Here is a 14,153-nt window from a genome sequence, read left to right as displayed (position 1 = left end):
TAAGCAGAATATCTGGATTGTGTACAGACAGATGAATGACCTGTACTGGTGATCCGTGTAGTTTGTTTTGCTGAGTAGCGGCAGTCGCTGTTGTAGAGGAAGCAGTGCAGGTGGTTGTGGTAGAAGTTGGAAAGATGTAGTGGTGTCATCAGTCGTCGTGATGGTGGTTGTAGTAGTTGAAATATGTCGGGAAAGGAGCAGCTGAAGTCGTTGCGATGGTGGTGGTAGTGAAAATATGTCGGGCAAAGACGTTGTTGTGGTTGTGATGGTGGTGGTTGTAGTAACAAGGGAGTAGTTCTTCCCTTGTAGAATAATGCAGCAGACATTTTACGATGAATGACAGTGAGTGTTTCTTTGTTGCAGGTACAACGGTCATGGCGGGTGCCCAGGGGCCGTCCTTCGCCTCCCTGTACGGCGACCGTGACCCTGTCAGCGTGCTGATGGAGTATGGCCAGACGCGGGAGGTCACGGTGGAGTTCACGGAATTCTCGCGTTCCGGCCCAGACCACGCCTCCTGGTAGGTGCAACGGTGTCAACATAGACTACTTGACAAATTGTAGTGAGAGTTAAGTGTTATGCCGCTTTAGCAATATTCCAGCAACATCACGGCGGGGGACACCAGATTAAGGGCTCCACTCATTGTACCCATGTAGGGAATCGAACCCGGGTCTTCAGCGTGACGAGCGAACACTTTAACCGCTAGGCTACCCCACCGCCCAACATTATTATGAGAGAGTACCATATGATATACATAGGGCATGTGGTCAGAGGTGAGTATTGAAAAAGCTCAATTGTATCAGAAATGGGTTGAAAATTATTTTTGCTTCCTACTGATGAAAACATTCGGTTGTCAGATACAAATATGTTGTTTTGCTGCAGATGGTGTGTTTGTAAATTATTATAGTTAGGCTCATGGTTATATTGTTAGGAAATCTGGTTTTGAAGAAAATATCATGTCTCATTAGGATATTACCACCCAAGCCCCTATTTTTCAGATTATCAAATGGTTTAGCAATTAAAAATTCCGCATTCCAAACTTGCTTCCACTGGAAGGAAATAGACGCGTGAAGATCCGGGTTAGAATTGATCTTTAGTTACCCATGCTTGTCGTAAGAGGCGACTAACGGGATCGGGTGGTCAGGCTCGCTGACTTGGTTGACACATGTCATGGGTTCCCAAATGCGTAAATCGATGATCATGCTGTTGATCACTGGATCGTCTGGTCCAGACTCCATTATTTACATACTGCCACCATATAGCTGGAATATTACTGGGTGCGGCGTAAAACTAAACTCACTCAATCACTCACCCAGGAAATATGCTAAATTGAAATGTCATCACAATGGTTTGAATTTCCAGTTCGAGCCCCAGCTACGTCGCATCAAAATATCTTAAAGATGGTACTTGTTGTATACCTGGCTAGCGTTCGATAGTCAAGAATACAACACAAATTCCCAACATTTTCCTTCCATAAACATTCCGACAGCAGAGTATATAATATCTGATCATAACCCGGCTTTTTTGTCCCCAGCTTCCACACCGCCGCTGTAGTGGACGGTGTCCTGCACGTTGACGGCGTGGGGTCGTCCAAGAAGGTGGCGAAGAAGGAAGCGGCGGAGAAGGCTCTGAAAACCATCTATGACAAGGGACGCAAGAGGCTGAAGGAGGCCAACTTTGAAATGGTTCGTGGAACATGTCTATCCGGTGTCACGTCACAGTCTATATGTCTGAATCATGTCATTCCAACAATGGTCAGGTGAAAGAGGAAATCCTCAATTTAGCGATCAGCTTCGCCCGTGACTTGTTCGAGATAGTTAGGCTTGGGTATTCCACAGAGAGTAAACCTCACGAGCAAAACTAATCGCCAGATTGTGGATGTTCTTGATTTCCAAAGAAGTCAACCATACAACGATTCCAAGCACGTGCATAAATAATTGACGATTGTTGTAGATTAGTCAACAAATCTAGTTTTCCCCTTGTATCTAAGTTGTCATTTATAGCTGTTAATGTCAATATGTACAAAACAAATTAATAAGTCTTGGTTCGTGAAATACAATCTGTCCATATCACTTTTTATGTCATGAGCGTTTTTCCGTAAGTGCAGGAAAAAGTGCGAAATCTGTTGATTAGTTACCCTCGTTAAGTTAAGTAGAGCTCATCTACGGGTTGAGGGCTTTCTCCAACTTGAAAGTCCACATTGTATTCATCTGCTGGAATATGTAGGTCGGACGGCATAAGTTTCGTTGGATCTTACTGACACTTATTGTAGATTAACTTTAGATCTCAGATAGACGCTGGAGACGCAACTTCTGCTACAAGAAGGCTCGTCCCGGAGTGACACGAGTAGTTATCAAACTGACACTTGCTTCAGAGAATCAGTACTCTTTGGACATGTCTCATGGGCAGCTCGTTTAATCGGGCTCACTGTGCGTTAAGTAAAAACTGAAAGGTTCCCTCTTCAGCTTCATAAAACTCACGCATACATAGTATATTCCGAGTCTAATTTTGATAAGAAAGGATGACAATATATGGATGAACAACTTATTTATTACATTGAGGGCGACGTTTCGGCGTTGGTGTAGGTTCTAGCACTGTATTTCAATCAAGAGGCACCTTCACCGAAACGTCGATCTCAATGTAATAAAAAAAGTTGTTCATTCATATAATTGTTATCCTTCCTGACTGCTCCAACTTCTAAACGCTTCTCAAAGAAACTATTTTTCATATATTGACGAATCTTTTTATTTTAACATACCGCAAAAGAGAAAGAAATAAGAAATGAGTCGACTTGGCTCATTCGTAGGGGTATTGAGGTGGCCAGGTGGTTAATGCGTCCCCTCGTCACGCTGAAGACCCGGGTTCGATTCTCCACATGGGTAAAATGTGTAAAGCTCATTCCTTGTGTCCCCCGCAATTGCAAGAATATTGCTTATAGCGCTGTGAAACCCAACTTCCCTATTTACATTGATTCGCCATGGGGATCGCGAAGGAGACTCTCAGTGGACCTCTGTCCCCGCCATCCCACGTTTGTGGTAAGAGCGGACTAAAATCCGTATGCCATTACCTCAATGCATGGTCTGTCATTGGTGGAAGCCGTGGTCTGCCGCACTCAACAATATTCCAGCAACGGCAGCTTGTAAGTCTGAACAAGTGGTTGACGTCATGAGCAACTATCCCGGCAACTGGGATACCACCTCCTGAATACCCGATCCAGTTACTCATCTCACGACACGCATGGGTAGCTTACAATCAATTTTAACACGGGTCCCCATGGGCCAGGGCCTAGATTGTCGAAGCTCTCTTAGCGCTAAGATAGTCGTAAAGGCCATACATTAACCTTAACTTACGACTATCTTAGCGCTAAGAGAGCTTCGAAAATCTAGGCCTAGGAACGTTGCTTAAGGAACACGATGTGTTTAGGCAGCGTTCGAAATTAGCGTCAATCATTAAGCCCGAAGTCGACTGAAAAACACTCGGAGCCGCAGGTTTTGTTTTCTGCAGTTCCTTATGGCCGGCAGTTTTTTCATCCCCCAAAACTAAGAGTATTATTTTTCAGAAAATCTCTTCAGTAATTTCTAGTTTATATTTCTAAATTAAACTCTTCAACTCAGTTTGTTAGTTGTCACATTTTTGTTTGCTGGTAATTACTTATACTGTAGCGAAAATATAGGGCCTACACATTCTGATCAGGACCCACAACTTTTTATGGTTCTGGGCCTAGAGTTTCGAAGCTCTGCTCTCTTAGCGCTAAGATAGTCGTAAGTGCGATACATTAATATAACCTTACGACTATCTTAGCGCTAAGAGAGCTTCGAAAATCTAGGCCCTAGGTCCTGGGTCCTAAGGGCCTTCAACTTTTCAGGGTTAAGGACAAACGCTGTGTTTAGGTCTTTACAACGACTGATCAATACCTTTCCAGAACAACACCTTTGAAGATCAGACGGACTTGAGCCACGCCCACAAGATCAAACTGCTGACTCGCGGTGTGTTGGAGTTGGCGGAGGAAACACAACTGGTCTATTACACCAAAGACAAAATCGCAGCCGCCATTGTTCTCGAAATGCACCATGGGAGGTTTGTGGCTGTTGGCCTGGGAACGGGTGCGTTTTCAAAGTTCTCTTGTTTTTTAGCCTTGTATTGATCTAGAAATATATATTCCCTCAAACGCTGAATCTGACCAAATGATAGGGATCATTCTTTATAACAGAAGTCTTAAAGTTATTTGAGATGCAGAATTCTATGTGATATTAAATTAGCTATTAAACTCGGCTGGAACAATTTTAGCGTTTGGAGCTTTAAAGTTTTCAGGATTTAAAAAATACACTCTGAATCACGTTCTGCTTTCACAGAGACAAGAAGAAAGGTAAAGGTTACGAATGCACAATTTTAAGTTTGTTTCACCTTCACATGCTGACCTTTAACCTACTGACCTGGCTGGCATGTGTTTAGTTGTTGGCGTTGTGTTGTTACCGTGCATGTCGCTGTTGTACGTCCACAGGAGTGTCGATGACGAAGTTGTCAATGCACGATTTAGGGCATCTCCAGTAGATGTGTGTTGTGTCACGTTGACAGTCTGAACATCCGGGTTAGAATTGGTCCTCAGCAACCTTCTTGTTAGAGGCGACAGACCGAATCCGGTTGACAAACGTGCTGAATTGGTTGACGCTTGTAATCACGCACCAATTTTGTAGATCGATGCTCATGATGTCACTCACTGGGTTGTTCACAGACCGTCGACGTCTAGTCGGAATATTGCCGAGTGCGGCGTTAAACAATGAACAAATAGTTGCAACAGTTATTAAGATCTTCACAAGAATCGGATATAAATATCAGTATGACTTTGAACAGCTCGACTGGTCTCCTCTCAGTTGAAGACATCAGTATTATATATATGGAGAGCGAAGTCTACTCGCCTGCTGAACACAACCTTTGAGTTTGTTATTTCATTACATTACAAAATTCACATGAATTCACAGCTAAAAAGTGTTCATCACTAAAACCGATATTCCAACCAAAGTGTAATAATGAATGTAGATTGCATATAGGTGAACACATGTATGTGCCAATATACTCAACTATTTACTATGCATTTTATGATCACTGGATTGTCTGGTCCAGACTCGATTATTTACAGACCGCCGCCATACAGCTGGAATATAGCTGAGTGCGGCGTAAAACTAAACTCACTCACTATGCATTTTAACATTACGTTCTACTTTACGGTTGTGAGGTCATTGGTAGATGACGTGTCTCTCTTCTCACCTGTATTTGCACCTGTCCCGCGTTCCAGGTAACAGGTGCATCCTCCACCAACACATGCGAGATGACGGCAGCAGAATCATCCACTCCCACGCAGAGATCATCGCCAAGCGGGCGTTCATCAGGTAAACGTCGCCCCTACACCCGTTGTTGCTGAATCACGGGATGTTTACTTGATGACATTTTGAATCTTTTCCCCCGAAATCAATAGCACGGTAAATAGTCGAGTTTGGGTAAGAGAAGCAAGGTGTTGAAAGCGCGGGTATGGTACGACGCGTTCGGGGTGTAATGACGCAAAACCAGCCAGATACCATGATGGAGACGGTGTCCCAACACTTAATCAGTAATCTCGTGAAGAAACTTATGATTGCTGGTCGTATTATATACTGTTTTAAACATAACGCCAACTGACGTGGTTATAGTGCCAGTTACCGTGAATTGGTGCTGGTCGTATTATATACTGTTTTAAACATAACGCAAACTGACGTGGTTATAGTGCCAGTTACCGTGAATTGGTGCTGGTCGTATTATATACTGTTTTAAACATAACGCAAACTGACGTGGTTATAGTGCCAGTTACCGTGAATTAGTCCTTAGCAACCCATGCTTGTCGGGTGGAGACAAAAGGGATCGCGTGGTCTGGCATTCTTGACACGTCATCGTATCCCATGCAATATCTTGGATCGATGCCCATGATGTTGATCACTGGATTGTCTGGTCCAGACTTGATTATTTACAAACCGCCGCCATATAGCAGGAATATTGCTCAGTGCAGCCTTAAACAACAAACAAACTTTGGCGGATTTACAATTGATCGACTGTATTACTGTAATATAAAAGAAGTTGGGCGGATTGCCGCCCTCTCTGATATTTCGTGTGATTGTATATTCTTGTATTGTCCTCCAGGTACTTGTACAAGCAGCTGGAGAGGTACGAGGACCGCAGAGGACATCATCTGTTTGAGAGGAACCCCGTGACTGGGAAGCTGAAGATCAGGGATGACGTCAAGCTTCACCTCTACATCAGTCGCCCCCCGTGTGGAGACGCTTCCGCCTTCCCCACTATAGGGTGAGTCGCGGTATAATGGGGTACATGCTCCTGAATGGGTCTCATGTTTATCAGGTAACGGTAAATGAGGTATGAAGATGAAGATTTGGATATATTTATATATAAGGTATATGCACTTCAGTATCTCGGCACAAAACGTCTAAACCAATAATATTAAGCGCTATGACTGTTAGTCAACGTTAAAATAGTGGAGCTTCGTTCGTCTTAGGGCTCACATAGCTCATATACTTTGAATTGGGTAAATATATAAACCCCTGCAGGGGCGGATACGGTATTTGATCAGAGTCACGTGAACCAATCAAAACTCGCATCTCTTACATGAGGCTGGATACAGCTTTTTGAGAAAGGTGGGGTGCTCACTATTGAGAAAAGGGAGGGTGCACACTTCATCGGTGTTTCACCAGAGTTTCAATGGTCATTTAATAAACTTTCAGGACAAAGGGGTGGGGGGGTGCGCACCCGTGTGTGCGCACGCGCGCACACGCACAGACGCACGCACACACACACACACACCTATGCCCTGACTGAGCTGCAACTGTAGGAAATACGGTGTATCCTAAATTGTAATTAGTGGAACGTCTTCCACTTTTTGGACAGACATGCATCTAATTTTCATTGGTTATTCATAATACAGATCGTGTTCAGCTGACCCGTGAAGATCCGGGTTAGAATTGGTCTTCAGTAACCCATGCTTGTCGTAAGAGGCGACTAACGGGATCGGGTGGTCAGGCTCGCTGACTTGATTGACACATGTCATCGTATCCCAATTTCGTAGATCAATGCTCATGCTGTTGATCAATGGATTGTCCGGTCAAGACTCGATTATTTACAGACCGCCGTTCAGTTTGATACCATTAACAGACCTTTATTCCACTCATCATTATGTAGTAAGATCAGGTTAGCAGGGGAGCATACAGTAAACAGTACAGTTGTATCGAACTGACAGATATGAGTAATTGTAATTTAGGTCCCAGCCTTTTTCTGTATATTTTAGTTGAACTGCTTGTAACGAACTATGGTTATAACGAACTGGAAGTAGCAATACCATCCCAAAGCCAAAGGCCCTGTATTAAGCTCACTCCATCCAACTTTTGTCCAGGAACGGTCCCACCCGGATGAAGGCAATAAGAAAGCAGGGGCAACTCAGGACTATCATTGAAGACGGTATGTACATCTGTCAGCCCGTGATACTTCCGGTCCATAATAGGCCCTAAGATCCTCTTCTATTTGGCCACTTTGTTACACATTTGGATCCGTTACAATGATCGACCAGAACTGTGCGTTGGCATCTGATTCTGAAAGCGGTTGCCTATACAAAAACCTCACTAGAAACGCTGATACGTATCATACGCAGCCTCATCGTATCGTTACACCTCATTGCATTGCAAAGGAACGGACACACCCGATGCTATGTTCGTAGTTTCCAAAATGCAACGTAAACATTTTGAAAAGTGCTTTGACAACATTTGTAACATGAAAGTTACAATCAAAATTTATTCAAAAATTTACCTTGCTTTCAAAAGTTCAAAAGCAGTGTACTTTCTTTTGTACGTGTGTGTATATTTGCCGTGGTCTTCAGGCGAGGGTGCCATTCCCACCGATTCCTACATTCCTGCTGGAGAGAGCGGAAGTGAGAGACTGCGCATCATGACCTGCTCAGACAAGATATGCCGATGGAACGCTCTCGGCCTCCAGGGGGCGCTTCTAAGTCATTTTATGGACCCTCTTTACCTGTCATCAGTCATTATAGGTGAGTATAAGTGTACATGTATTAAAGGTCTTTCAGATACAGTGAGTGAGTGAAGACAGAGTCTGTTTAAAGATAAAACGGAGAATAACGCCTTCCACAATAATTAAAAATCTGTATTATTCGGTGCCGTATCTGTCATAAGCACGTGTTCATGAATGACTAATCTTGAAACCAGGGGGCACTGTTATCGTAGCGCTACGACTGTTGCAAGACTGTGTTACAGGGCCTAGATTTTCGAAGCTCTCTTAGCGCTAAGATAGTCGTAAGTGCCATACATTAACATTAACTTACGACTATCTTAGCGCTAAGAGAACTTCGAAAATCTAGGCCCAATATAGGAGGTACGACAGTCGTAGCGCTACGAAAGCTTTGTGAAACGAGGCCCAGTATAGGAGGTACGACAGTCGTAGCGCTACGACAGCTTTGTAAAACGAGGCCCAGTATAGGAGGTACGACAGTCGTAGCGCTACGACAGCTTTGTAAAACGGGGCCCAGTATAGGAGGTACGACAGTCGTAGCGCTACGACAGCTTTGTGAAACGAGGCCCAGTATAGGAGGTAGTCGAGCGCTACGACAGGTAAAACGAGGCCCAGTATAGGAGGTACGACAGTCGAAGCGCTACGACAGCTTTGTGAAACGAGGCCCAGTATAGGAGGTACGACAGTCGTAGCGCTACGACAGCTTTGTAAACGAGGCCCGTATAGGAGGTACGACAGTATAGGCTACGACAGGTACGACAGTCGTAGCGACAGTCGACTAGCTTTGTAAAACGAGGCCCAGTATAGGAGGTACGATAGTCGCAGCTCTACGACAGCTTTGTAAAACGGGGCCCAGTATAGGAGGTACGACAGTCGTAGCGCTACGACAGCTTTGTAAAACGGGGCCCAGTATAGGAGGTACGACAGTCGTAGCGCTACGACAGCTTTCTAAAACGGGGCCCAGTATAGGAGGTACGACAGTCGTAGCGCTACGACAGATTTGTAAAACGGGGTTCAGGTGTTCGTGTAGAGGTGAGCATATTCTGCCCCACTTTACACCATCACAACCACATGCGGAGGCAAGTCAATTGTCCACCTGAACACACGAGAGTATGTTTCAATCCAAAATAGGGAACTGAATATCATTTTGAGTATTGATCGAGTACAATGAATTTTCAAAGCTGTTTGCACTCCCGCTGTTGTGTATTTATTATTCATGTAAACAATCAATTATATTCACATGTACTTTATGGTTGAACGACCACGTGTCATATGCATCTCTCCATTGTACAGAGACGGGCCTAGGGCTGTTTTATGATTAATAGTGAAATTTTCCAACTAGCAATACTAGGGTACATGAAAGACTTGTAGATTATGTTTTATGTCCTGTTGTATTAAATTCAATACTCTCAACCTATTGCACAAAGACTTCAAAGCAGTTGATGTCATATAAATGCAAAGGTTTCTGAATCAGACGTGCAGATTTAAATTAAGTATGGTTAAAAAAGAACTTGTTTCATTCAATAGGTTTTTGTCATGTTAATTTTGTTATCACATATTGAGTGCCTCTAGCTTCCCACCTGGAACTGTTCTAGTATATGTGTTCGAAAGGGTCTGACATTTTCAGTGGAAATCTGTTTCGTTTGGTTGTTATTTAACGCCTCCCTCAGCAATATTCCAGCAATATGGCTGTAAATATTCGAGTCTAGACCACCGCCAGTTACATACCACCGTCATATAGCGGGAATATTGCTGAGTGCGGCGTAAAACTCACTCAGTCAATCACTCACTCAATCACTCAATCACTCACTCACTCAGGAGTCAATCGGCCGAACACTGTCAGCCATCTAAACGACCCACTTTGCTCACCTTCACCTTAGTTTTGACCTGTGGCCTTTGCTCACTTGACCCCAACACCCACATCGATGTACTGTGTCAGTGGCATTGCATTAATAGTTTAATCAACCGTGTCACCACATCAGTAGTTCTAATATTGCCGTTCAATCTTTCTTCGCAGGCAGCTACTCTGGTGACCAACGCGAACACATTCCACGAGCTATTTTTGGCCGACTCACAACCGGAGACCTCCGCCAGGACTTGCAGCCACCATATCGTGTTAATACGCCAGAGATATCGTACCCGGATGCCGATCTCCATGACAACTACAACATCAACAAATCCCGCCAGTATTACGTCACATGGACATTCGGTGACCCAGGGGTGGAGGTCATCGACGGGATGACGGGCGCCATGGTTGGAGGGTATGACTTTTCTCGATTATTGTTTGTTTGTTTGAAACTGGGGTAGAGGGGTAGCCTAGTGGTCTAAGCGTTCGCTCGTCACGCGGGAAAACTCGGGTTCGATTCTCCACATTGGTACAATGTGTGAAGCCCATATCTGGTTCCCCCCGCCGTGATATTGCTGGAATATTGCTAGAAAGGCGGCGAAAACCATACTCACTCACTCACCCATTGTTTAATACTGTATACCAGCTGTGTGACGGTGGCTTGTTAATAATCGAGTCTCGACTCGAAGATTCAGTGATAATATTGCGAGCAACGATCCACAGTCAGGGTAATGTGACTTGCAATCAGGGGCTGTGGGGTAACCTAATGGTTAAAGCGTTGGCTCGTCACGCCGAAGACCCGAGTTCGAATCCCCACATGGGTACAATGTGTGAAGCCCATTTCTGGTGTCCCCCCAGCCGTGATGTTGCTGGAATATTGCTAAAAGCGGCGTAAAACCAAACTCACTCTGTCAGACTTGCAATCAACCAAGCGAACCTGACCACCTGACCACCCAGTCCATTTGGTCGCCTCTTACGACCATCGTATGTATACAGTATAGATGGGGTCCTAGTGTAATCCTTAATACCCACGGCTTCTGTTTTAAAAGGCATTTGTGTGATAACTGCCTCAAGTCAAAGAACATTTTATTGTCAGACATGGTACCTGAGTTTGATTTCTGCATGAGTAAAATGCGTCAAGATTGCTGGATTATGAGGCTCGACTGAATAGAGTAAGTGAATATTATGGATAATGTGTCAACGTTTCCCGAGTTCGCGGACCTTTGCTCATTGTCTCAACCACTAGTGTGAACTTATATCCGGGTATTTACAGGGACAGTGATATAGCTTGAATATTGCAGATCGCATCAATCACTTATATTTTTGCATTGGTAGAGTGAGTGATAAGGAATATTCCAGCAATATCATGGCGGGGGACACCGGGAATGGACTTTACACAATGTACCCCTGTGGATAATCGAACCCGACCTTCAGGCGTGACGAGCGAACGCCTTAACCACTAAGCTTCCCCACCACCACCACCCATCCCTGATACTGGTATGCATAACAGACGTGTACAATAACATCTATTCGAAAATCACAGTATGTCGGGAATTTGTATTTCCATCAGGTCCATCTCTGCCAAGGAATCCCGTCTTTCCAAGGAATCCTTCTTCACCTCCTTCCGGGGTCTGTGCCGGAAGTTCAACAGACCGGATATGCTCAAAACATCTTACAAAGAGGCCAAACTGCTGTCAGAAGACTACCAGGCGTCCAAGAGCACGCTGTACCAGCACTTCCAGACCTGTGGGTACGGGCCGTGGTACTCTGTCGAGAACAACTACAGCGTAGATAGCTTCTCATAGGAGCAGAACGGTACAACTGGTTCCATAGTTGGTGGCACCGCTAGCTGTAAAACTTCGAATAGATGCCGGGCCCAGTGCCGAGTACGTGATCAAAGGCCACTTCTGGCCTCCAACAAACAAAATGGCCGTTTAGGAGTTGCGCCGAAGTAACTGGCCTGCCCTTAAGACCCTGAATTGTCAGAGAAGACTGCTCAAAAAGTCGTCCTCTTTTGTCCAGTCTGAAGATTGCAGCGTTCATGTAGTCACTTTCGCTCTGGACACATTTCTAGTCCTTTCGCATCAGACCTTGATTTTGAAACCTGTTATTATGATGAAAAAAGTACAGAGAACTTGTTTTTAGGAGACCCTGATAAATTTCCTTTTTTCTTTTTTGGCTTTGAATATTAAAGGGGACTACATTTTGGGAATCAGTAATGGATGATTGACTCCCCAACTTTTAAATTGTTAAAGAATGTTGATCAAAATGTAAACAACCTGGAAGTAGATTTACATTCGCTGCAAAGTTTAGCGTGAAGGTGAAGGTCGGGCTGAAGACAGACGGCGTCAGTGCTAGGTTTTACTCTCGGAATGGTTGTGCAATATTAATCTTTTATACCTTCTTACGAGAGTCGTTACCCAGGATGCCAGTTCCACATGCAACGAGTCTAGTGCCAATTCCAGGCCCGGATGTCTTGTTGTAATAAGAGGCCCGGGGCGCTATTCGAAGTTTTACCGTTTCATGGTAGTTTAGTACTATATCCTTCACCAGGAACCCATGATTTTAACAGAAGAATTGTCAGGACTTGATGTCCTAAAAATCTAATTTAAATGATTGAAATATATTACTTGATACTTGTGTATAACGTAAGGCATATTGCTCTATGTTGAATATCCGGCTTTGCTGACAATGACAGGTATTTTTGTTATGTTGATTAATGCCGCACTCAACAATAATCAAAACATATGACTGCCATCTGTAAAACAGCCTGGACCAGGCAATCAGATGATAGACATCATGAGCACCGATCCACGCCGTTGGATACGGGTGACATTCACCAAGCCTGGCCACCCGATCCCGTTAGTCGCCTCTTACCACAAACATAAAGTGCTGACGATGAATGCTAACTCGGGTCTTCACCAGTAATTTATTACTTAATATATTCATGTATTCATGTATTCATGCTGGATAGGAAACTGGATTCAGAAATGTTGAGGCGGTAGGGGTGGGGGTAAGTCTGACCGTGTTGTGAGTGGGGTCTTCACGCTTTAACGGTAACGTTCAGTGTAGAGGGGTGGATCCACTTGACAATGGGCAATGGACACGAGAATGACAATAACAAAAAAGGTATTTCTACACGACGATATTGCTATTGTCATTGGAGTCAATGTGTTGTTTAGGGCCGGGGTAGGAACTTCACCCACCCCTGTATCTACTACTGATACCCTCATCCTGGATACAGATCGATATTCGGTTAGAGTCATATCAGATTGTCCATGCAAATAACTCAAAATTGATGGACATACATATGATAGGTACAGTCAGATATTTGATATATGTGTATATACACTTGACATGGTTGAATAAGTTGTGTATATGATGGTAATATATAAGATGTGTCAATCAAACGTGGAGTATTATAGCATCGCAGACTGTGATTTGATGGATTCCCTATGAAGAAGGATATGAGTTAAATGGCAAATATAGAAGTCCCTTATCTCAGTTTATGACTGCTGTGTCAAAGAGATACTTGCATCGCTAATCGGCTGCAGCTTTTGAAAGTCTTTCAAAATGGCGTGTGATCTAGGATTTGCTAGTGCTAGAGGTGTGTATGTTTTTGCGTAAGAAAATATGATTCATAAACTATCATTCAAGAACATGGCTTTATGGGTAATACCATTCTAACCACCATGTGACGAGCTTTGTCGATTCTGTAAATAGTAGTATAGTGTTGTAAGTCGTTGCGCAGGAATGTCAAAAAGCCAGGCGAAAATAGGGACAGCGTGTCTCAAGTCACACGGTGGTGAAATATACTTTTGTATATGTTTGAAAGTTTGAATATTAACTGAAAAATATGACGTTAGCATTTTAGAGCGAAATTTGTATTTTAAGTTGGAATAGGATCCCAGTCAGAATAGATACTTATTTGAAACATCGGAGTTAATTACGGGTCGTAGTCGCGTGACGCAGTAGACAGAAGGATAAATGTGTTATTGATAGTTAAACGTCTCGTTGTACTTATTTAGGTTTAACAGAGGTCAGCTTTATTTTCACACCCGCAGTTAAACCTCAGGCAAAACATTTGTAAAACCCTGTAAGAGAATCGGCTATGTCTGGATGAATGATACATACCGAGAGACAGGATCCCAGTTTAGAACCATGGAGACAGACTGCGGAGCACATCCCCCTTTAAGTCTATGCACTCAAACCTATTCACCGTGTAACCTTGTTAATCCGGACGGTACCCGCG

General features: G+C 43.8%; 1 protein-coding gene across 4 annotated transcripts in view; it reads left to right on the top strand.

Moving 5' to 3' along the window:
* LOC124262252 (double-stranded RNA-specific adenosine deaminase-like) overlaps window positions 1-13,385 on the top strand; it is a 47,141-nt gene extending 33,756 nt beyond the window's left edge. For all 4 annotated transcript variants that reach the window (XM_046696735.1, XM_046696737.1, XM_046696733.1 and 1 more), the window contains exons 2-10: window positions 364-517; window positions 1,532-1,682; window positions 3,920-4,100; window positions 5,291-5,384; window positions 6,166-6,327; window positions 7,427-7,491; window positions 7,907-8,077; window positions 10,073-10,316; window positions 11,472-13,385. In XM_046696735.1, the coding sequence (XP_046552691.1) occupies window positions 364-517; window positions 1,532-1,682; window positions 3,920-4,100; window positions 5,291-5,384; window positions 6,166-6,327; window positions 7,427-7,491; window positions 7,907-8,077; window positions 10,073-10,316; window positions 11,472-11,706 (1,457 nt within the window). In that variant the 3' untranslated portion in view covers window positions 11,707-13,385. The remainder of the gene's footprint in view (window positions 1-363; window positions 518-1,531; window positions 1,683-3,919; window positions 4,101-5,290; window positions 5,385-6,165; window positions 6,328-7,426; window positions 7,492-7,906; window positions 8,078-10,072; window positions 10,317-11,471) is intronic.
* The last annotated feature ends 768 nt before the right edge of the window (window positions 13,386-14,153 follow it).

The sequence above is a fragment of the Haliotis rubra genome, unplaced genomic scaffold, assembly GCF_003918875.1.
Source record: "Haliotis rubra isolate DU_JTF1 unplaced genomic scaffold, ASM391887v1 Scf83, whole genome shotgun sequence".
NCBI classification, from domain to species: Eukaryota; Metazoa; Mollusca; class Gastropoda; order Lepetellida; family Haliotidae; genus Haliotis; species Haliotis rubra.
Note: the sequence above shows the minus strand (reverse complement) of the source record. Positions and strands in the feature narration are given on the sequence as shown.